This window comes from Haliotis rufescens, unplaced genomic scaffold (assembly GCF_023055435.1).
Source record: "Haliotis rufescens isolate VD_foot unplaced genomic scaffold, xgHalRufe1.0.p SCAF_46, whole genome shotgun sequence".
NCBI classification, from domain to species: domain Eukaryota; kingdom Metazoa; phylum Mollusca; class Gastropoda; order Lepetellida; family Haliotidae; genus Haliotis; species Haliotis rufescens.
The window spans coordinates 3,281,036-3,306,355 of NW_025964179.1; the positions used below are offsets into that span (position 1 = coordinate 3,281,036).

The 25,320-nt window shown below is 41.7% G+C and overlaps 1 protein-coding gene across 4 annotated transcripts in view; it reads left to right on the top strand.

The window, feature by feature from the left end:
- The window catches only part of LOC124119324 (protein AF-10-like), a 41,129-nt gene extending 24,398 nt beyond the window's left edge, over positions 1–16,731 (top strand). For 3 of the 4 annotated variants that reach the window (XM_048383201.1, XM_048383204.1, XM_048383203.1), the window contains exons 12-16: positions 3,442–3,527; positions 4,565–4,758; positions 5,434–5,536; positions 6,547–6,641; positions 8,856–16,731. In XM_048383201.1, the coding sequence (XP_048239158.1) occupies positions 3,442–3,527; positions 4,565–4,758; positions 5,434–5,536; positions 6,547–6,641; positions 8,856–9,014 (637 nt within the window). In that variant the 3' untranslated portion in view covers positions 9,015–16,731. The remainder of the gene's footprint in view (positions 1–3,441; positions 3,528–4,564; positions 4,759–5,433; positions 5,537–6,546; positions 6,642–8,855) is intronic. The other variant, XM_048383202.1, reaches the window with a different exon arrangement.
- Positions 16,732–25,320: the final 8,589 nt, after the last annotated feature.

A 25,320-nucleotide genomic window follows, 5' to 3' on the forward strand; every position in this document is an offset into this window, starting at 1 on the left:
GTAAAGACTGATGCTGTCTATTGTGTAGGACCCTCAGCTGAATCAGAGATTGTTCCGGAATCAAAGAGCAGTTGGATTTGAAAATGATGGTATCAACTTTTGATCAGACATTCATCAATTTAACTCAAACACTCATAACAATATCTATTCAAAACAATCACAATACTGCATTTTAAAGCACTAAATCAGTTAAAGCACTAAATTTGTCAGGCCCTCGTTAACAAACTGCAGCTTATTGAGAAAAATTATTCCAGACATAAATTGACTGCAGACCATAAGGACCAATACAAATTTGAAACTACGGGTCCAACACGTCTGCCTGCCATGGGCCTACAGGCCCAACACATCTGCCTGCCATGGGCCTACAGGCCCAACACGTCTGCCTGCCATGGGCCTACGGGCCCAACACGTCTGCCTGCCATGGGCCTACAGGCCCAACACGTCTGTCTGCCATGGGCCTACTGGCCCAACACGTCTGCCTGCCATGGGCCTACGGGCCCAACACGTCTGCCTGCCATGGGCCTTCTGGCCCAACACGTCTGCCTGCCATGGGCCTACAGGCCCAACACGTCTGCCTGCCATGGGCCTACAGGCCCAACACGTCTGCCTGCCATGGGCCTACTGGCCCAACATGTCTGTCTGCCATGGGCCTACTGGCCCAACACGTCTGTCTGCCATGGGCCTACTGGCCCCAACACATCTGCCTGCCATGGGCCTTCTGGCCCAACACGTCTGCCTGCCATGGGCCTACAGGCCCAACACGTCTGCCTGCCATGGGCCTACTGGCCCAACACGTCTGCCTGCCATGGGCCTACAGGCCCAACACGTCTGCCTGCCATGGGCCTACTGGCCCAACACGTCTGCCTGCCATGGGCCTACTGGCCCAACACGTCTGCCTGCCATGGGCCTACTGGCCCCAACACGTCTGCCTGCCATGGGCCTACAGGCCCAACACGTCTGCCTGCCATGGGCCTACTGGCCCAACACGTCTGCCTGCCATGGGCCTACTGGCCCAACACGTCTGCCTGCCATGGGCCTACTGGCCCAACACGTCTGCCTGCCATGGGCCTACTGGCCCAACACGTCTGTCTGCCATGGGCCTACTGGCCCAACACATCTGCCTGCAATGGGCCTACAGGCCCAGGATGTCTGCCTGCAGGGTTTCCCCTGACGCAGGATTCTTGCGTTTATGACTCACAATTAAGGAAAAATATGTCCAGAAATAAATGACTGACGCAATTTCAAAATATCTATGTTGTTGTTTACCAGCTTTGCAATGAAACTACTCACCTGAACTTAATTTATGACCATTTTCCGAAGACAATATATGCAAACATCTTAAAATATACTGCTAGTTTTTAATTAATCGTCGTTTTTAGAAGTAACATAACTTCGCATAACACCACTGCCACGGGCTAATTTGCATAGCCTGTCACAAGACCAGACTTTTCACTCGTTTTAAAACAAACACTAAAATCAGAACAGCCGGGGGCTTTGCATATTGTTTTGCATAATCATATAGATATGCTTCTAAAACTGTGCGACTGTGAGGTACACGACAAAATATATTTATTCATCAAAGTGAACGTAACTCTCACACTCCGTGTGGCTTCAATGACAGCACGTGATGTAAACAAAGGAAAACTTCGCAAATGGACAAAGTTTTTCACGTTTTGGCATATTTTCTCACTAAAAGTTAACCATGATATATGTTTATCTAGATGTGTAGACTCGTAAAAAATGAAACAGAAGAAAATATTATAATTGTTGCAGTGAATAATGTGATTTGGCGCGGTCACGGTATGTAGTTAAGAGGAACCTAAGGAACGGGGTAAACGGAAGTTGTAAGTATCGGAGGGACACATGTTTTTGCCGAAATTTAGGTAAACATTATTGAATGAAATTTTAAATAAAATTAATAAAATAGATGACAAACATAAGGTCAGATATACAGAGAACACATTTTTATTACCAGATAGTGTAACAACTTGCGTAATTCAGTTCGGATTTGTTATGCTATTTCCGATGACGGATCAAGACAGCCTGAAATGAGACTGAAGAAAAGTCTCTGCGTATTATACATGAAAGACATTTTTTTCAGGATTTAATTGCCCATAATTAGGGGTGCGTATTATACACGAGTGTGTATTATACACAAATAAATATGGTATATACAAAATGTAAAGCTTAGGGCGCGTTTGTTGTTGCTAATAAACTGTATTCAACCAGAAAATGTTACGAGTGTTTACAATTCTTCAGTTCAACTTCACTGTTGATAGATAAAACAAGATAACTAGATAAAAGATGTAAATGAGTTAGTGGTATTAAATTATAATCTGACATGAAATGTATTTTAATATCCATCCATGATTCAAAATTATGTCTCACAGTTGAGACTGATGTTATTTATTCATCCTGTATTAGTGTCACTGTAAATTGTTTCATGAGCTGTGAAGTAATTAAAGATGGTGAAAAAATAAAACCAACAAACTTTGTTTTTCATTCATATATCCTTTATCCTCTGAAGTACAATCAGCTGAGAACATTAATTAGCACTTGTTAACTTAAACTAAAGACATAATATTTAAAAGATACTTAACTTTAAGTGTAACATTAACAGTGAACACTTTAAATTTCATTAATCATACAATAAAACATTTCCTAGGCTGAGTCAAGGTGACTCTCAGATATTGGAGTCTAGGGGGAACCCTGTGCCTGCAATGGGCCTACGGGCCGAACATGTCTCCCTGCTATGGGCCTACGGGCCGAACATGTCTGCCTGCTATGGGCCTACAGGCCGAGCATGTCTGCCTGCTATGGGCCTACGGGCCGAACATGACTGCCTGCTATGGGCCTACGGGCAGGCACTTATTTCGAACACTGCCTGAGGACAATATGGTTAACTGTTTTAAGTTTGAAGTACCATATTTAGTGCTTTAAACTCATTGTCTACTGCGTACTCTCCTGCACAGCAGTACAGTACACATCATACACAAAACATACACAAAACAAAGTTGGCGGGGGATATAGAAACGGGCTCCGTCCGTCCGTCACGTTTCGTTTCCGGAGCATTACTCATAAACCGTTCAATATTTTTTCATCAAACTTTGCAGGTTTGTCAGGTACATGCTGATCTGGTGCCTTTTGCTATTTAGAAATTTTAGAAATTTTTATATTTTTACGTTTCCATGGCAGCAAGATGGACTTAGGTTCCAAACTCTTCTTTTTTTTACAATTTCCATGACAAGTTCCACCTCGGTTAAAAAAGGTTAGGGTTTGTTTAGATTTAATTATGTCATAAATTCTGCAACAGGGGCGGAGGATATAGCCACGTTAGTGGCAAACTCTTGTTATTGTTGAATGTGGCTTAGGAACAAATTCTTTTAATAATGTCACTTTGAGTAAGTTTGTGATTCTATGCCATGATGCCTCCTCCTCCAGATTCCCGACGTCGATGGAGCAGTTGCTGGAGAGACAGTGGGAGCAGGGGTCACAGTTCCTCATGGAGCAGAGCCAGCACTTTGACAGTCAGTACATCACGTAGAGATCCGCAATAGAGTAGGTCGTCAGCAACCCATGCTTGAGGCGACTATGCTTGTCTTAAGAGGCGACTATGCTTATTTCCAGCAATGAAGATATGGGTTAGAATAGGTCTTCAGCAACCCATCCCTTTTGTTAGAGGCGACTATGCTTGTAGTAAGAGGCGACTATGCTTATCTCAACCTGTGAAGATCCAAGTTAGAGTACGTCGTCAGAGACCCCTGCTTATCATAAGAGGCAACTATGCTTATTTCCTGCCATGAAGATACGAGTTAGAATAGGTCTTCAGCAACGCATGCTTATTTCCCGCCATGAAGATACGGGTAAGAATAGGTCCCGTGAAGATTCCGGGGTAGAATAGGTCTTAGGCAACCTATGCTTGTCATAAGAGGGAACAAACGGAATTGGTTGGTCAGACTTGTTGACTTGGTTGATGCATGTCATCGTATCCCAATTGTGGAGATCGATGCTCATGATGTCAATCACTGGATTGTCTGGTCCAGACTCGATTATTTACAGACCGCGGTCGCATAGCTGGTATTTTGCTGAGTGTGGTATTACACAACAAACAAACAACATCCTGTAGAACCAGACACGGTTCAAGGCCAAAGACAGGGTGGGAGTTGTTGTTTTTTATTAAATTTTTCTTTTCTTTGCAATATGGTAAATTGCAGTGTGACTGTCAATGGCAATTAACGTCACCATAATGAAGATAATGACTGGTTAGTTCTTTCAAGTGCAACAAATTGAGGCATAACATATGGTACCGCTATGGTCTTGAGAAAAACAAGAAAAAAGTTGTAGGGTTGGAGGTTCCAGATTTGCTCACTCACTCACTCACTCGCCATTATGAAAAATGCTTAACTTTTGTATCACTTTGGACTTTGCCTACAATAAGATGACACGACTAAAATACTGTTGAAACTATGTTGAAGATGTTTCACGGCAGAATACTGTCACAATGTTAAGTCGTGTTTCCGCATGTCTACTTTCGATGATATACTTTCTACTTCTCTCATTCTAGTAGCGTCGCTGCTGAACTGCCTGCACCAGCTGAAGACTGAGAACACGCGGCTGGAGGAGTATGTGAAGTCCCTGACGGAGAGGCGGAACCAGCTGCTCACCATCAACGCCAGGCTCTCCCTCCCCTTCAACACCGTCAACAACAACTCCATGTCGCATTCACCACCAGACTCACCTCCCGACATCAAGTCACAGGTGGGGGACTCAGGTTGATGTACCTTATGTCAAAGGAATAAACCCCGTGAAGATCCGGGTTGGAATGGGTCTTCAGCAACCCATACTTGTGAGGGGCAACTGACGGGATCGGGTGGTCAGGCTAGCTGACTTGGTTGATACATGTCATCGTATCCCAATTGCGTAGATCAATGCTCATTTCGTCAGTCATTGGATTTTCTGGTCCAAGGTTCATGTCATTGTATCCCAGTTGTGTAGATCGATGTTCATGATGACAATCTTTGGATTGTTTGGTCCAGAATCTAGCTGGCTTATTGCTGAGTCCACTATAAACAAAAGACAACAAAAATCATATTATTTAAGGATGCTCTATGGGGTTTCCTGTTTGAAGTAGGTCCATTCCCAGCAACCTATGCTGGTCATTAAGAAGAGACAATGTATACAGGTGTCAGGCTCGGGGACGTGGTTGGATGCATGTCATCGCACCCTGATGTCATGGATCATTGGTCACAATCGGTTTGGACTCGTATTATTTACAGGCTGCCATTTAATGGCTTGACCCTGGATAATTCTGTACTTATTGTACTGCTTCAGAACAAAACAAAAATGCCAGGGTGCAGGTGAATATTTATCAGTGTAAGAGCCAGATATGAGTATATTTGTGTGAATGTTGACATGTGCAGTGTTTGGTTACAGGTGGCCCAGTCCCCGGTGGACCACTCGTCCTGCCAGAGTCCAGCTCCTCCCATCATCAACCCCATCACACCATCCAACTCCGACGACGCCCCCAGCCCCTGTGGTCAGTACATGTGTTGTAACTGGGACGACGGCCTCAGTTCCTGTGATCAGTTCTCATGTAGTAACTATGACAACGCCCCCAGTTCCTGTGATGGGTTCTCATGTAGTAACTATGACAACGCCCCCAGTTCCTGTGATCAGTTCTCGTGTGGTAACTATGACGACGCCCCCAGTTCCTGTGATCAGTTCTTGTGTAGTAACTATAACGGCACCCCCAGTTCCTGTGATCAGTTTTCGTGTAGTAACTATGATGACGCCCCCAGTTCCTGTGATCAGTTCTCATGTAGTAACTATGACGACGCCCCCAGTTCCTGTGATCAGTTCTCATGTAGTAACTATGACGATGCCCCCAGTTCCTGTGATCAGTTCTCGTGTAGTAACTATGAGGGCGCCTCCAGTTCCTGTGATCAGTTCTCGTGTAGTAACTATGACGGAGCCCCCAGTTCCTGTGATCAGTTCTCGTGTGGTAACTATGACGACGCCCCCAGTTCCTGTGATCAGTTCTCGTGTAGTAACTATGACGAGACCCCCAATCTCTGTTGTCAGTTGTAGTGGACAGTCCACCTATCTGACAGTATCCCATGCTTGCCCTGAGGGAGGATCAGACTTAACTGTGCCATGGTATAGATGGCTGACCATGCATTTAGTCACTGGCTTGTCAAGTCGCCACAATCTCATTAAACTCAGATCTCACTCAGAGAGGAATCCGAGTAAATGACACGATTTTATTGAAACTAAAGTTGCCATGATCATGATGATATTGCTGGAATATTGCTGACTGTGGCTTACAGTAACATTTATTCTGTAATGAGACACCAGACAATACCTGGGACCAGAGGTCATCTTTGGCTTGCCAAACCAGTGCCACCAATGGGGAATAACTTTGCTGTATTTTGACCTGTTGGCATTGTCATCATTGTCCGACCGGGGCAGTATACATTCTTACAGTTAGCACAATTACCACAGATTAACAAGTCTATGTCCCTAAAACATGCTTTGTTTTGTTGACAGAGTGTGTGTCTCCACTAGTTGCAGGGTCAGGGGTGACAGTGAAGACCCTCCCTGACCGGTCACAACCAGGCCAACAGCTGCCCTCTACCTCTCAGGTCAGCAACACACACTGACCGCTTCCTTCAAACTGCAACATTTCTTGAATTAGACCATGTTCATTGAAAAACAAGTTCAAGTGATTCCTTGGCATTTGATTGGATAACCTTGCAATTATTTTGGTGTTTATGTTTCTATCAATAAACAAAGCCAAGCCCACTAACAGATTTATTGTTTCCTGATTGGCTAGATCTGGGGTAGAATAGGTCGTCAGCAACCCATGCTTGCCGTAAAAGGCAACTATGCTTGTTGTAAGAGGAGACTGACGGGATCCGGTGGTCAGGCTAGCTGACTTGGTTGATGCATGTCATCGACCCCAATTGCGTGGATCGATGCTCATGATATCAATCACTGGATTGTCTGGCTCAGACTCGATTATTTACAGACCGCGGTCATATAGCTGTTATAATGCTGAGTGCGGCATTAAGCAACAAACCAACCAACCAATCTGAATGGCTAATAATAGAATGGGGGTGGCTTCATTGCGCTGAATGATGTCACTGATTTCATGTTGCTGTCTACCCTGTGTTATTGATTAAATAAGCAGTCTGTGAAGTTATTGTCATATTTATTACATATTTATTGATAAGAATTGACTTACGTTTTACATTTATGGAGATATATGTAAAAATTGGTGTACACACTTTGTGTAAATCCATTTGGCTTCACACAGTACGCACATGGTTTTTTACTTTTATACCCCTGTGAATACCTAGCATATTGAAGACAAGACCTAAGTATAGAAACCAGCCTTCCCTCACTAACCAGCTGCCTTCAACATTCCCCAGTTGTGACCACCATTTTATACAACCATGTATCAACATTATGATGCCACTACTCTCTCCTAGTGTTTACGTGCTCTGGGCGGTCGGGTAGCCTAGTGGTTAAAGCGTTCGCTCGTCACTCGTCTGAGGAACCCAGCAAGTGTTTGTACGAATGATGCCTCAGATGGCATCACAAAATCAGCAATATTTCTCCTGCAATATGTACCACAGCTGTACAGCTATCTGCTGTACATACTGCTTTAACATCTCGCAATGGCAAAGTGTGCACAATGTTCATGAGGCACGTTCATGAGTTTTGTTTGTTTGTTTGTTGTTTAATGCTGCACTCAGCAATATTCAAGCTATATGACAGCAGTCTGTAAATAATCGTGTCTGAACCAGACAATCTAGTGATTGACATCATGAGCATCGATCTCCACGATAGGGATACGATGACATGCATCAACCGAGTCAGCAAGCTTGACCACCCGATCCCGTTAGTCGCCCCTTACATAGTCGCTTCTTATGGCAAGCATGGGTTGCTGCAGACCACTACACAGATCTTCACGGGCCACCTTCATGAGTATAGCTCTTAGGACTTCCATGAGTCATAGGGGCGGTCGGGTAGCCTAGTGGTTAAAGCCTTCGCTTGTCACACTGAAGACCTGGGTTCGATTCCCGACATGGGTACAAATTGTGAAGCCCATTTCTGGTGACCCCGCCGTGATATTGCTGGAATATTGCTAAAAGCGGCGTAAAACCATACTTACTCACTCACTCACTGTTTACGTGCTCAAGGCAGTGACATTCTAAGACAATAGTGAGGAACAGGATCCAGAAATGGATGTATCACAAGCCTGCTAGCCCAAATAGCCCTGAAAATAGGACTATCTTGTGTACATTACTTTGGTTCTACCACTTACACACTGGTTCTTCAGTAGAAAAATCAAGGGATGGGATTTCCCTGGTGCACAGTGAGGTTGCACAAAATGTCAATGACTCGGAGTCTGTTGTTATTTTGTTGTTTTCGTCACACCTTAGTCTTTATTTGGTCAGTGGAGCGGTCAGGTAGCCTAGTGGTTAAAGCGTTCGCTCGTCACGCCGAAGACCCAGGTTCAATTCCCGACATGGTTACAATGTGTGAAGCCCATTTCTGGTGTCCCCTGCCGTGATATTGCTGGAATATTGCTAAAAGCGGCGTAAAACCACACTCACTCACTCACTCACTCACTTATTTGGCCAGCAGTGGTAAGATGTTATAGACAATTGGAAATAAGTCTTGACAAAACATTTATGGATTACAACTTCTTTATTATACTGTAATAGCCATGTTTCGTTATAGATCCTTACACTGTCTTTATACTGGATCTATAAGGATCATATGATCTATATATGATCATACATATTTTATTCCGTCGACTCAATAAGAATCTTGTTTTCTGTTCACAGGATCAAAAACCACAGCCTGGCTTCACCATTAGTCAGTCATTAGCATCATCATCATCGGTTCCCATGGCAACCGGTTTACCGTATCCTCTCCCTCTCCCTCTCCAGACTCATGGGGGCTGTCATCGAGTCCCGGATGGGAAACCGAAGGACAAGACTTGAAGCTGTGTCCTGGAAGTCCAATGAGCCCCAACATCCCTTGTTACAACAGGGCCCCAGAACACATCAGTACGTGCCACACACTGGACACAACGGAAGCCAGGATTGGGCAACTTCCCATGGAGCTTATCCCCCATTTGTGCAATGATACAGGTGCTGTGATTGGATGACTGAGGCAGTGATGGAGATTTTGGACCTTCTTTTAGAATCAAGTCTCCATGGCAATGGGTGACATATTTCTCTTGCATGCCATGGATGAAATGACGTGTATTTACTATGGAATAACGCTGGATTCATGGTTGGACCATGAGAAGGACTTGGTTTAGGGCTGATGATTGGCTGCAAGATGTCAGCTCGATAATTACCATATTTAATGTAATGTTTTGTAAAGAATATGAGGAAAGTGAACTCTTTCTGACATTTTTAAAAACTATATGCAAATATCCTGTTATGATTTAACACCAGTTTATAATATAACACCAGTGATAGTGCTGGTTGTTGTTTCAGCTTTGTAGGCATTTGGAACTGACCGGAATGTGGTAGACACGGTCAATCAAACACCTTGAAAACAGAGCTCTAATACATGTGTTCCAACCAGATCAATTATCGTCATGACAACAAATGTGTTCATCAGTGGTTATTTCACATTCTAAAGAGTTTTTTCTATCCTTGAAGTGGTTTTTTTTTTTTCAAGATTATGTGAATTATTAGAAACAGGCATGGAATTTCAGTTGACTGTATTTGCCGTAATAAGTGCCCAGGCGCTTATAAAATTGACAAATGGGTCCACTTATTAAAAGCAAGCTAACTTTGTCTCCAGAAATTGTGTTGTACTCAACAAACTTAGTTCAAACGATCTAACGTAAACATTCTCAATTATAGTTATTGTTATGTAAATGTTTGGTCTTAGTAGGGGCAGGTTATGAAGACTTCTTGTATTTTGATCCAGAAGTTTGTCAGAGGGGGGAGCAGGGCGCTTAATACGGCTAATACGGTACTTACGGTATTGACACTACTCAAAGGAAGTTACAAAAGACCTGATTCTTTTCATATGACTATAGTTAATCATGTCATGTCATATGAAATATTAGGGTGCTCTGTTACTTCTTTTGAGTAGTATATATAACTCCTGGGCCCACTTGCACAAAGCCATCTTAGCGCTATGACTATTGTAAGCCTATGAGAGTTACCATCATCTTAGCGCTTAGATCGCTTTGTGCAAGTGGGCCCTGGTCACTATTGAAATCAGCACACCAACATTGTGTATTATCGTCATATTTTCATGCAGTGATTTTCAAGATGTCTATATGCCTAAAGATGGCGGTGAGGATGAGAGTCGTATGGATTAGGGAGTATGTGATGAGGTTACAGCGGCACAATGTTCCAGTCATCAATAATCATGTCATCCTCATGTACCAGACAAAGGGTTTCATTGTCATAGCTGTATATAATTTATTTTGAGAATGAAAATCGTCATGCATCTTCAAATGTCACTACACTATTTTCAATTCCATGTTTATTGATGGAACTCTGGATAGTTTCCATGGATTTTACACTGATTCTTACTGATGGGTATGGGAGTGAGATTTTAGTGTGTAGGAGTAGAGTGATGTAGACGAACGTGACAAGGCTGGTGGGCTACTTGAAGTAGTAGGATCAGTGATGAGTGCTGTGTGAGAGAGACATTGGACGTACGTCTGTGTGAAACCAAACTGGCTACTTGAAGTAGAAGGATCAGTGATGAGTGCTGTGTGAGAGTGACATTGGACGTACGTCTGTGTGAAACCAAACTTTCTAGTATGATAACGTTCATAACATCTCTTACTCCCTGTAATCAATTGCTGTGATATGGCTGAAATATTGCTGACTGCGGCAATATTTTCACTTTATTGTAGATGTATGGTGGCTTACTCTGCCAACAACTAATTGATCAATTGTTTGTTTGAATAATATACTTGTGTTAGAATAAAACGATGATCTTTAAATAGTGAGGGAAATGTTTACTGCTGCTGATCAGGCCGATACTCAGCCCCAAGCCTGCAGCAACTGTCAGTACAACTGTCGGTACAACTGTCAGTACAACTGTCGGTACAACTGTCAGTACAACTGTCGGTACAACTGTCGGTACAACTGTCCGTACAACTGTCGGTACAACTGTCCGTACAACTGTCCGTACAACTGTCGGTACAACTGCCGGTACAACTGTCGGTACAACTGTCGGTACAACTGTCAGTACAACTCAGTACAAATCCTACATTGGAATTAACATTCCCCATGTCGTGTTATGAATTCACTGAGGTGAGATCCTGATAACCTTGACCATGAAAGAGAGTCAAAGAGATTTAGATGCTTACTTGTTCACTATGGCACTGAATGCAATGTTAGATACCACTTAGTTTAAGAAAATCCAAATTTTGAATTCTATAAGAATTTTTTCCCAGTTTGCCTACCATCCCTTAATCTATGAACGCCTCTGTGAAGGAGGGCTACCATACCTTAATCTATGAACGCCTCTGTGAAGGAGGGCTACCATACCTTAATCTATGAACACCTCTGTGAAGGAGGGCTACCATGCCTTAATCTATGAACGCCTCTGTGAAGGAGGGCTACCATACCTTAATCTATGAACGCCTCTGTGAAGGAGGGCTACCATACCTTAATCTATGAACGCCTCTGTGAAGGAGGGCTACCATACCTTAATCCATGAACACCTCTGTGAAGGAGGGCTACCATACCTTAATCTATGAACATGATAGGCTCTCCTCTATATAACTTCTGTTCATGATGTAGCCTTGTGGGTAAGGTGGGTTTGCTCTTTAAGCAGAAGGTCTGGTTTGATTCCTCTTATGGTTACTATGATGTAAGCCCAATTTTGGTGTCCGCCAGAAATAAAGATTTGATTTTCACTACTTTTAGGATCGTAGATTATCACAAAAATAAATAAATAAGACATCAGAATTTTTAAAACATCTTTTGTCATCCTCTTCTACTTTTGACCAATTATTTGACAAGCAGTTGATTAATTTGTTGTGGCCATGATATATTTTATAACTATCTCAACCATTTTACATGTTTTAAGCATGTTGGATCTTAACATCACCTGTACATCATGTATGGTGTGAAGTCTAGCGTTACGTACAACTTCCCATCCCACACTTTTACTGCTTTCCCTCCGATGGAATTAGAGGTTTGATATCAGACCCTGGTCAAAGTTTAGATTTAACAATATTTTAATATGTAGGAGTTCTACCTATTTCAGAAATTAATTTTAGCTGAACAAGATGTGTGTATGTGGTTAAGTATTTGTTTGAACCGTATATGGTATAATGATCATCAAGCTTTAGTTAGGTTCACTGGTTGGTCACAGGGACCAATATTTGACACTGGAGAAATCTGTATTCAATTCACTGCCCAACTCGTCCTTTTGCGACACATATCAGTTCAATCTATCGACAAGGTAAAGCAATGCAGGCAAGAGTAATGGACTAAACCTCAAATCATCAAGGACAGGGTGTTATACATCACACAAGCTGTGAGTTAATTGTTACTTTACAACAGGTTGTGAACTGCTTACAGCCAAGGGAAATGAGATGAGGACTGTTTAGTAAGCTAAGGTCCCTTCACTGTAACTTTGTGTTGAGACGTCATAGCACTGTATAACGTCGTCAATGGAATGTCGATGTACGTTAGAAATTGAGGGAAATATATTAATTCATTCTTAATTATCTTAATTATCTTATGGTTGAAATGTTTTCAGAAGTTGAATACCATTAACTATCCTTTTATGAAACACTGTAAAGTGACGGTGAGTGATTTCTATTTTTAGGATTACGGATTTTTCAACCCAAAGTCCAGGGTTGGAGGAGGGGGAAAAAAAAAAGCCAGATGCATTTTTTTTTAATGCAGAATGGCTCTGGCATACTTTATGAACATATTCTGTGCTCAAAAGACCGCCATTTGTGATGATGAAGCCCCTTGTAACAATAAAAATTCTACCACTTACAACACAGACAATTGTCAAGGGAGGCTATTCATGTTCGGCTTCGAGATCAACAAAGATCGATTATGTATCTCTTTGCTAGTAAAGGAAATCTTTTTTTTTTTTCTTTTTTTCATTTTCTCAAAAATTAGTCTGTGGGTCCGTAATCCAAAAAGTAGAAAACGCCTGGTCCTATGTCTCTACAGTAAAGTATGAAATCGTCACAGTAGTTAATAAGTGCATCCAGGTCATGACAATGTACACTAACCACATTTTTTCAAATGGAAATAAGGTTAAGTCGTCTGGATTTTAAAAATACTTATCTCAGAGAAAGTGAAATTCTCTGAATTCAGACGAGTGGGCATTCTTACTAATTCAGGCAACCGTGCTGGGAGTCGAAGATGTTGGGATGTGAGTCATCCTGAACATTATCATTGGAGAAGGAAAAGGACGCGTTGGCTGTAGCCTTTCTCATGTACTGTCATGACAATCTCGTTAGCTACAACTGAGATCTGATTTTTTTGAGATCGTGGTAATGAGAGACCTGTGTGAAATTGAGACGAGACTGGATCATTAAGTTTGAGTTAATGCAATAGGTGGGGCTGACTGTTTCTGGGTGAGTTTAGCTAATGTTTACTGATGTACTGGGGGAAACTGCCTCGTCTGATAGAGTATCCGTTCCATTGTTAATTCAGGTATGTGATAGGGTCCCCAAGTCCTTAATCATTAAGAGCATATTATTAGAAAATATTCTTATGTATTTCAGACCCATGATTTCAGACATTAGTTAATAGATTAATACAGTTTCCCTAACAAGTTTGTTGAACTTTATTGATTGAAAAATACCTTCGAAGGGGAAGTTAAGCTAGTGGGTTTGAATCCTGGTTCGCCCTGATCATGTTTCTAGGTTTGTCAGCACCATATCTGTGCTCGTGGGTTGCACCAAAGTGGTAAACGTCTGAGACCTGCATCACTTCTGGCTTTCCTCCCACATTAAGCTGACTCACTGTGACGTAACTGGAATAATGTTGAAAGCGGTGTAAACCAAAGTCACTAACCCAATTTTACTGACTACTGACTTGTGAACCACTATATCAGGACCCTCAAATTGATTTTAAAATATGCCAAGTATACTAAGTAATGACCAATTAAGACTTCGCTCTGTCAGCATTGTTCACAATCACAAGTTTCCCAGGGAGAAGGTCAGTTCCAAAGAATGTCGCTGGAGATGCCAAATGTATGATATAGCATTTATCAAATGAATGGACTTGTTGGTTATACCCGTTGCTGTGAGGCAGGGAGAATCAGTATTCATTGCAGCCTCCAGTGCTGGAGGTAGGACCACTGTTGTGATTGAAGGATACTCAGATGTTACCTGTTGTTGGAGTTACTGATGCTGTTGGAATCTCATTGGCACAGGCACTGCTACTGTGCGTGCTTGCTGCCTGGGTCCTTTTGTGTACCTTGGTACCTGGTACAATGGTGTCAACTGAGCTATGTACCATGGTACATGGGGTATACTCAAGTGAACTACGTACCTGGTACAATGGTGTCAACTGACCTATGTACCATGGTACCTGGAGTTTACTCAAGTGAGCTATGTACCAGATACTGGTATCTGCTGAGCTAGGAGTTTAGAAAGCCTTAGTGCTTGGATACCCTGCTATGCCCAGGTACATGTAGGGTCTTTTGTGTATACTCCTATACTACTCACAAATGTTAAGGATCACCCAATTCCTTCATATTACTGTAGCTAATCTGACATGACGCTATAGCAATTGGAAAGAAGCGATGGTCCTTAACTTGGTTTGAGTAGTATACTTGGGAACGTGGTGGTTCTTGTTCCAACAGCCATCATTATTAATGCGAGTCTATCAGGGAAGGATGGTGCCAAAACTAAAGAAATCTGCATGTACAAAGCTGGATGTTGTTGCTATGGTTACATAACTTTTAACTATGGCCCCCTCTGTGGTGCTGCCATATTTGGTCATGAAACAGTCTGTTGGTATTGGATAAATATATTGCTTGCCATATGTTGATGTGAGACTTATGTCACTGTGGGAGTATTGCTTGTCTCAACTGGATGGCATTCATTGCTTGTATACCATGACAAGTCTTGTTGACCATATATGACCGGGATGTACAGCCTGGCCATATATGGTCACAGTGACCATATATGGTGATCATGGCATGTTCTGACCTTATATGGCAATGATGAACATTTTTGTCATATATACTGATGGAAGAAAATAAAGGAACATGAAAGAAAGCTTGCTTTTATTCTGTACGAACACTTATGTCAAAATAAGGCGGAGAGATGTTATTTAGGAATGTTACCACATTACCAAAACAGTACTGGGAGTTGGACTGACATTTAGACCCAGAAATAGTTCTCTTGTTTAAAAAATCTATTTCTACAAAATATAAGATAAAATCCAAATGGATCCTTAATTTCAGGCCTAAGGCAATCTAGACTTGGCTATTTTAATTTTTCTCTAGGTCTTGTTTCCATTGTTTGTTCTATCAGTACTTGGTCGTCATGGCAATAGGTTGACTATATATGGTTATGGTGGATATATCTTGACCATATATGGTTATGGTGGATATATCTTGTCCATATTTGGTCATGAAAGAAAATATCCATAATGGCTCATGTTGACCGGATGTTATCATGATGATATTAATTGGCCATATATGGTCACAATATCACACACTGACTATACAGGTCATGGTTGCATCTGTTGACATATATATGGTCATAGTGTGACTGTCATGTGTGGACCAAGTTTGGTTGAAACAATTTTGTACATGTGACCTAAATTATATGAATGTGCCAGATAGTTACGACTGATGTCTGTCAGTAGAAGCAGCGAGTGTTCCGAAGGGGCACCTGTTCCTTGTGGCATGTGTGTTTGTGATGCAGAGAACACCTCCGGCGTTGCAAGTAAAACTGGTTATTTATTTTATTTATGGAAATATTGGATCAAGTATACTTTTTTGTTCTGGTGGGAGTTTATCATTCCCTACAGGTATTTCTCAGTAAATTGGACAGACAGATAAATAACACATACTCAGAGGCAAAAGTAAATGTTCATGTTCCTATATATCAGTCATGTATCAATGATATGGGGATTTATTAACAAGAGGGCAAAGCCAAAAAATCTCATTTTCTTTGAAGATAAAAAGTGCACTGGTGTTTACTTGAGAAGAAAACAGGTTTTCTTATAAAAAGAATCATTTTATAAGTTTAAGTTATAAATTCAAATTCTACCTTGTTGTGGTGAAAAATCTAGACTTGACTTTCTCTCGTACCCCAGTATTTATTAAACGGCATCACACTGCCTTTGTCACGACAAGTGGTTTGTTGTGCACACAGCAGTCTGTGAAGCCATACATTTGTTATAAATTTTCATTTTCAATAAATTTACTTCACTGATCCCAGCTACTTTTGTCTTTGATAATGCTTTCATTTCATCAATTCTTAATGTCATCCCACAAGTGTAGTGGTTAAGCTCGGTGATGCTGCTTCAGTTCCGCTTCCTTCGTCCTCAGTTATCCATCTATTATTTAGAACTGACTTCAATATTTTATGTGTTTATTGAAGGATACCTGTAAACACTGGTGCGCATAATGTATACCGTATTTCCTCTAATAGACTCCGGGTCAATTGTTCAGTGCAAAAAATAGAAGCCGAGCCTCTAATAGACGCCGGGTCGATCAATTGATACAATTAATGATCCCTTTTTGGGACCTAAATTACATAATGAGGACTCCCTTTCTCTTCCATTTCGTGACGATTCGGGACATTCATGGTCATAGTGAAATGGGGGTATTAATAGAAGCCGGGCCTCTAATTGACGCCGGGTCAAAGGCTTGTCCGAAATAAATAGAAGCCCGGGCGTCTAATAGAGGAAATACGGTACATCTACATAGCGGATTTATGCAAAGTTTGCACACCATTTGCTTTGTTAATTACTACATAAATGCAACACTATTAGTCAGTACTCCTATATAAATATACCAACTACGATCACTTCACAGACTGCTTATTTAATCATTAACACACAAAAAAATGTAGACAACAGAACGAAATCGGTGACATCGTTCAGGGCAATAATTCAACACACAATAAAGTGCAAAGCCTCGCCCATTCTGTTATCAGTCAATCTGGAAACGGTAGTCTGTTAGTGTGGCCTAATTTATTTCTTGGTTATTGAAACAACGCGAAATACAGTGCTTGGTCAACCAATCACATGCAGTATTACTATTGGTAAACAAATCATTTCATTGCCACCATAGCTTCATACTGAAATCTATTGAATGACACAATGCTATAAACAGCCTGTCAAACCCAATACTCCAACATGCAATCAATGTTCTGTTGGAAGTTATTGGTTAGAGATGTGACATCACTTTTGAAACAAACGTGGAAGGCAAATGGGTGGAGAGTATTTATCATAATAACGAAAATATAATACCCAGGATTATTGAGGATGACCTTTCTAACACATGATTGCTACTACTTGAAGGTCAGATGTTACTCCAGAGAGTTACTTTACCACTCAACATTTAAGAGGGATACTCGGCCGTCATACTGTTGTTACCCGGTTTGCCCCGATTATGTTTCTAGGTTTGTCAGCACCATACCCGTGCTCATGGGTTTCACCGAAAGTGGTAAACGTCTGAGACCTGCATCACATTGGGCTTTCCTCCCACATTAAGCTGACACACCGTGATAAAACTGGAATACTGTTAAAAGTGGCGTTAAACCCGAGTTACTCACGCTGTTACGTAACTAGAAAACAACTTCTGGTGCACTTGAGTTGTGTATTTACTTTTAGTAACTTTAATTGATGCTGAACATGTCCCAGTCGGGTAACCTGGTGGTTAAACATTCTCTCGTCACTCCGAAGACCTAGGTTTGATTCCCGACATAGGTACAATGTGTGAAGCCCATTTCTGGTGACCCCAGCCATGGAATATTGCTAAAAGCGGCATAAAACCATACTCGCTCACTCACTCACTCACTCAGAATATCCCTATCAAATGTTGAGTGGTATATCATGTTTCACAAGCTGCTTGAACTTAAGGCTTAAATAAATATAAGAATTGGTTCTCATACAGTGGCTTTTGAAAATAAAGTGCAGGCGGGTGGTGTTTATTGTGTGTGTGGGAGCGGGGGGGTTCAAGCTAGTACGTAACCAAATTTTGTTCACAATAATTTCTGCAAAATTATGTTCTTAAGTTTTTGAGTATTGTGGCGTTTCACTGCTGCTGGGGTTGTGTGAGACATGGAATGCTTAAAGATTTAAAGAAGGGAATGGAAATAAAAACGAAACATACAGCGGACTTTGTGATGATGCAGACAGCGCCTGGGAACCAAGACTATTATTTATTTAGCCTTAGCATTAACTTTGTATAGTCTTAGCATGTCTTATATTTGCTCCTGCAAACTTGTACAGACTGGCATGTCCTGTTCACAGGATTTTTCTTCTACCTGTGTCCATACTGGGTTATAATTTTGTGTGTTACTTTTACATCTTCTCCAGAATCTTTGTCAGCAGTTATAAGTCAGACTGAGGTCAGCTAATCTGTAGTTTCGTCTATAAGCAGGGTATGAAACTCCCAAAAATTTCAGCCAGACCACAGGACTGGCTAGCTGAAATACTTGCCCGCCCTGACCAAAACCTGCCTGCCCACTATAATCATATGTTTCTCAGGGTAAGCTAACGGGGTTTCTTTTTGGTTACATTTCATCATTCATCTTTACATGTGAATTAATGATTATCATCGGGAAATATTTAGAATATTGTCACATATGAAATATAACCCGACCGTCGGGCAGGGGGATTTGAAAATCTGGCAGCCCGAGTTGAAATCAACCCGTCTCGGACGGTTGGGCAGGCAGGTATTTCGAACACTGCTATAAGGTGGCTTTACATTCTCACATTGTGTTGTGGTGAGACTCGAACATTCCCGACAACTGCATTAGGTTGGAGAGATCTCAACCCGGCTGTTTCTGGAGTACGGTAAGACAGGGTTAACATTGTCAATACTTCACAGGTCTGTACCCATTTCATGCCTCCATCAACGTGAATACATGTCACCGATTTGCAGAGTCGTCGCTGTTTGTAAACAAGTCAAGACACGGCCTGGTTTGAGAGAGAGGGAAACCGGGGAGCGCTCAGACCAAAGAGCAGTCAGATTACATGACATAAACAGCAATATCTCTTGTATAACATGTACATGTCATCGATCCCAATTGCGCGGGTTGATGCTCATGATATCAATCACTGGATTTTCTGGTCCAGACTGGATTATTTACAGACTGCCATCATATAGCTGGAATATTGCTGAGTGCGGCGTTTAACAACAAACCAACCAACTTTGCAAAATGTTCACGCACTGAGAAGGCTTATAGTTTTCCATGGTTAATACACAGATTCATTTCATCAGCTGATTAGGGGGCACGGGTGGCCCAGTCGTCTAAGGCGCCGCGATTCGCTGTGCAGAGTTGCGTCCCCTGGACACGCCAGAAACCTAGGATTGTGGGTTCGAATCCCGGTTTGCCCCAATTATGTTTCTAGGTTTGTCAGCACCATACCCGTGCTCGTGGGTTTCACCGAAGTGGTAAACGTCTGAGACCTGCATCACTTCGGGCTTTCCTCCCACATTAAGCTGACACGCCGTGATATAACTGGAATAATGTTAAAAGCGGTGTTAAACCCAACTCACACACACACATTAGCTGATTAAATATGAACACACACCACCTCTCCACCATATAGCGGCCACACCACGGGATGGATGGACATCGTGTACGTGGTAAAGCCTGTGAAGTACTGACTATGGCAGATGTTTAACTGAACTTCATTAAAACCGGGCGGTCGGGTAGCCTAGTGGTTAAAGCGTTCGCTCGTCACGCCGAAGACCCGGGTTCGATTCCCGACATGGGTACAATGTGTGAAGCCCATTTCTGGTGTCCCCAGCCGTGATATTGCTGGAATATTGCTAAAAGCGGCGTAAAACCATACTTACTCACTCATTAAAACCAGAAGTGGTTCTGTTCTGACGACACTGAAACTTCAAAGTCACTATGGCCGCCATTAGAGAGAGTTTGTACTACAAGTTTAGAGGCTATTTTCTGTCCAGGTCGACCAACTCCCGGAACAATCTGAAAGTAATTTTAAGCGAAAATGTACAAGACAGTCCATAGTTTCTTGTGTATATTACAGATGGGTTTTTTGTGTGCAGAAAACAGCATAATTATGATTTCAGTGAGGTGTAGTCAGGGATTAACAGGAAATGGTTACCAGCTGAGATTGTCGTAACATTCCTTAAACATGAATTTTAGCACAAGATTGATGAGAAAGTCGAAAACGACCAAGCTTTTCATGGAATCATTTGTAATAATGACTTCTTATATATATACTCAATGCAATTCTTGACCTGTGTGTACAGTGATTGCGAATAGGTCTCTCCTCCTCCTCACGGGGCAGAGTGGCCATGAAGTTAGCGGTGGTGCTTCTCTGTTTCAGTGATCTTGTATTGGTGATGACTTGGAGGTATCGCCATTTAGTGTTCTTGTGCTGGTAAATAAAAGATGTTTGGCTTTTCTTGTCAGACACTATGTTGTTACATCAAGTGACCTGACAAAACTTGATATTTTCATGAGTGGTGCAGATAATTTATTTTATTTCATCCCTCCATACCTAATAACAAGGTGCATCATGTTGGCTATTTTGGAACAAATATCTTGGTTCTCTGACCAAAATCAGGATTCAAATTATGCCTACTGTATCACAATGTTTCAGTCTGAAAAGAAGCCATTCTGAAACCAATATACTCAAAAGTAATTTTCCTCAGTAAAAAATGTTTTTCTCTTTTATGAAACTATCCCGTGCAGTGCTCGAGTTGTGTTCAACGTACTGTTACTGTGAATACACACAGCAGGTTTATGAAATTTATATCAAGGCTGACCAGTTTTTGTTTTACATTTTTTATACCATTGCTTTTGACAAAATTACTTCAAATCTTGAGACAAAATGTCCAAACATCAATGCACAAAAAACACAATTTACTTTGTCAGATTTGGAAGTAGAGTTCCTGTTGAATTTAAATTTCTGTTCTTTGAATAAATAAATTCATATTAGATCATAAACTTTATAAGCAAACACGTGTGGGCATTCTGTACTTGATTTGTTTAGTTTTGGAAGATATAATGATTTTTAGTGATACAGTAGTTGCAAAGCAATGTAAAAATAGATAAATTTTGTAAATATTATTCAAATTTGTAAATTATACAGGTGAATACGGAAGGATCTCACAAATTAAGAATTGCAGAAATATAAAATGAAATTTCAGTTAATGAGGAGAGAACACAATTTTAATTAACTTTTTTCGCTCAGCAGAGTTTTTCAGTTATTTCCCTGAGTGAACTTCTTGTGTTGAACTCATTCTACTACATGTGTTCCAATGCTGACAACATAGAAGTGTTGCATATAACATACTTTACATATTTGTGTTAATGGCTAACAATTATATACTTCTCCAAAAAAGTTAAACACCCAATTCTTTTAAAATACTATTGTTAATCTGTCATGGCTTGGCAGATTAACAATTTCAAGTAATATAAAATAATTTGGTGTTCTTTCACTTCTTTAAATTCGTATATACCATATTCAAGTAACGTTTTCTTGAATGAATTGAGGGGGCACGGGTGGCCCAGACGTCTAAGGCGCCGGGATTCGCTGTGCAGAGCTGCGTCCCCTCTCAGCATGCCAGAAACCTATGATTGTGGGTTCGCCCAGATTATGTTTCTAGGTTTGTCAGCACCATACCCGGGCTCGTGGGTTTCACTGAAGAGGTAAACATCTGAGACCTGCATCACTTCGGGCTTTCCTCCCACGCTGTAGTATAACCGGAATACTGTTAAAAGCGGCGTTAAACCCAACTCACTCACTCACTTGAATGAATTGATTTTTCTTGGGTCTTTGCGAGAACCTTCCATGGAATTCAGTATTATATATATAACTGTTGTATTTTTGTAATGGAATGTTGAGTTGAAGATAGAATATTTTGTAAGTTATCAAACTGGTGTGAAGCATCAGTTATGGTATTTTTGTATCATATCACCATGAGGTACTAATTCTGTTGTATATGATGTTCTTAGAGTCTAAGTCAGGTCTACTGAAAGACCCAAGTTCAGGACTACCCGGTTTTTGTAAAATATTATCACAATGTTGTTGCTGTAGGTTTTACCACTGACTGGTAGAACCATATTAATTACTCAGATGGGTTCTTGAGTTGAATAGTTGACTGAATAATTGTTTTGCATCATCATCTGAAATTCAGGGTCTGGTTTTGTACTAGGAGTACACTAGTCTATGAAACGGAGAATGATAACAGAGTGGACTTTGGATTTCAACGTCTTTATTCATGCAGTGTTTCAGTACAAGTACTGGTCCCTTAGGGAAGAGAATTATGGATGTCAACTTCTTTATTATGATGAACACAACGTTTCAGAGTATATACCTACTCCTTCATCAGGTGATTAAATGCCATGAAGCAGAGATAATTTGAATCCTGGTTCCAATTGTCCATCCCTATCAGCTAATTTACTGTTAAGTGTTGGCTTCCAATTGTCCATTGCTAGTCATCTATCAGCGCCAATTAACTGTTGGCTTCCCTTGTTATGCCCCCCTTTCACTACGACCACGAATATCTCGGGCGTGGTAGATATTCATCATGAGAAGAATTAACAGAATCTGAATCGTCTTTGTATTGAAGTTAAATAAGTTCCTTGACTGTTAGAATGTATGAAATAGTTTTAGATTCATGATTAAATTGGGAACCTGATGAAATGTTTTGTACCTTTCAACATTTTGTAATGATCTGCCCTGGCTTTAGCCTGGCCTTGTGGAAAGCTGAGGGTCTGGCTTTGTGTCTTGTATCACATGCACAGGGGAGAAGTGTAACACCATCTCGTATCAACTGTCCACAATAGCTCTCAGCTGAGAAGTAGACGATCCATCTGACGGTCCATCTGACTTAGGTTCCTCATTTTAGGATTGTCAACTGTTTAATATCTTTGTAATTCCAGCAAGTCACAAGAATTTTATTCAATTTTGGCTTCTGATCATGAACGTTTTTTTCTGAAAGAATGTGACATGTTTTGTCATGCAATGTTTGTTTAAATTGACACAAATTTGCAGTTACTATTTGAAGTTGTTGAGTCCTGCTGTAGGTTTCAGGACTTCCTGAGTTGTATGTGTTGTCATTTGATTCCCGACCGCAATATTGCGATGGTTGCCACAGTCGTTCAGGCTGTTCATCTTGGATGTTCATCTTGTACATTCATCTTTCATTCTGTCACCATTCAGTCTCATCATTTTCTACTTGTTAATGCATATTCAATAAAATGTCAACTATTTGTCAGACTTTGTGTCAGATTTCAGAGTTCATCTTCCCAAGGCAAGGGAGTTAACTGACTATAAAAGTCCAGTTTCCAACCTTGCCAACCTAGGCTGGAATAATGGAGCCATGTTTATGCATTGTCATGGGACAAGAGCACAGGTAGCTAATCGCAAACTCAGTGAGAGACAAGTTTCATAACAAGCTCTAGCCGACTAGTGAAGATTCAGGTTAGAATTGGTCTTCAGCAACCCATGCTTGTTGTAGGAAGCGACTAATGGGATCGAGTGGTCAGGATCGCTGACTTGGTTGATGCATGTCATCGTATTGCTATTGCATATATCACTGCTCATGTCAATCATTGAATGGTCTGGTCCAGACTTGATTATTTACAGACAGACTTCATATAGCTGGAATATTGCTGTGTATGACATTGAATAATAAATTTCGGGTCAAAAACATATCTACAGCAACCGATGCTAGTCTAGACCGTGGGGATTCCAGGTTAGAACAGATCTACAGCAACCTGTGCTGGTCTAGACCGTGGGGATTCCAGGTTAGAACAGATCTACATCAACCGATGCTGGTCTACACTGTGGGGATTCCAGGTTAGAACAGATCTACAGCAACCTGTCCTGGTCTACACCGTAGGGATTCCAGGTTAGAACAGATCTACAGCAACCTGTGCTGGTGTAGACCATGGGGATTCCAGGTTAGAACAGATCTACAGCAACCTGTGCTGGTCTAGACCATGGGGATTCCAGGTTAAAACAGATCTAGAGCAACCTGTGCTGGTCTACACTGTGGGGATTACAGATTAGATCAGATCTACAGCAACCTGTGCTGGTCTACACCGTGGGGATTCCAGGTTAGAACAGATCTACAGCAACGGATGCTAGTCTAGACCGTGGGGATTCCAGGTTAGAACAGATCTAGAGCAACCTGTGCTGGTCTACACTGGGGATTCCAGGTTAGAACAGATCTACAGCAAGCTGTGCTGGTCTAGACCATGGGGATTCCAGGTTATAACAGATCTAGAGCAACCTGTGCTGGTCTACACTGTGGGGATTACAGATTAGATCAGATCTACAGCAACCTGTGCTGGTCTACACTGTGGGGATTCCAGGTTAGAACCGATCTACATCAACGGATGCTAGTCTAGACCGTGGGGATTCCAGGTTAGAACAGATCTAGAGCAACCTGTGCTGGTCTACACTGGGGATTCCAGGTTAGAACAGATCTACAGCAAGCTGTGCTGGTCTACACGGTGGGGAATCCAGGTTAGAACAGATCTACAGCAACCTCTGCTGGTCTAGACTGTGGGGATTCTAGGTTAAAACCGATCTACAGCAACCAGTGCTGGTCTAGACCGTGGGGATTCCAGGTTAGAACCGATCTACAGCAACCTGTGCTGGTCTACACCGTGGGGATTCCAGGTTAGAACAGATCTTCAGCAACCTGTGCTGGTGTAGACTGTGGGGATTCCAGGTTAGAACAGATCTACAGCAACCTGTGCTGGTCTAGACCGTGGGGATTCCAGGTTAGAACAGATCTACAGAAACCTCTGCTGGTCTACACCGTGGGGATTCCAGGTTAGAACAGATCTTCAGCAACCTGTGCTGGTGTAGACTGTGGGGATTCCAGGTTAGAACAGATCTACAGCAACCTGTGCTGGTCCAGACCGTGGGGATTCCAGGTTACAACCGATCTACAGCAACCTGTGCTGGTTGAGACCGTCGGGATTCCAGGTTAGAACAGATCTACATCAACCGATACTGGTCTACACTGTGGGGATTCCAGGTTAGAACAGATCTACAGCAACCTGTGCTGGTCTACACCGTGGGGATTCCAGGTTAGAACAGATCTACAGCAACCTGTGCTGGTGTAGACCATGGGGATTCCAGGTTAGAACAGATC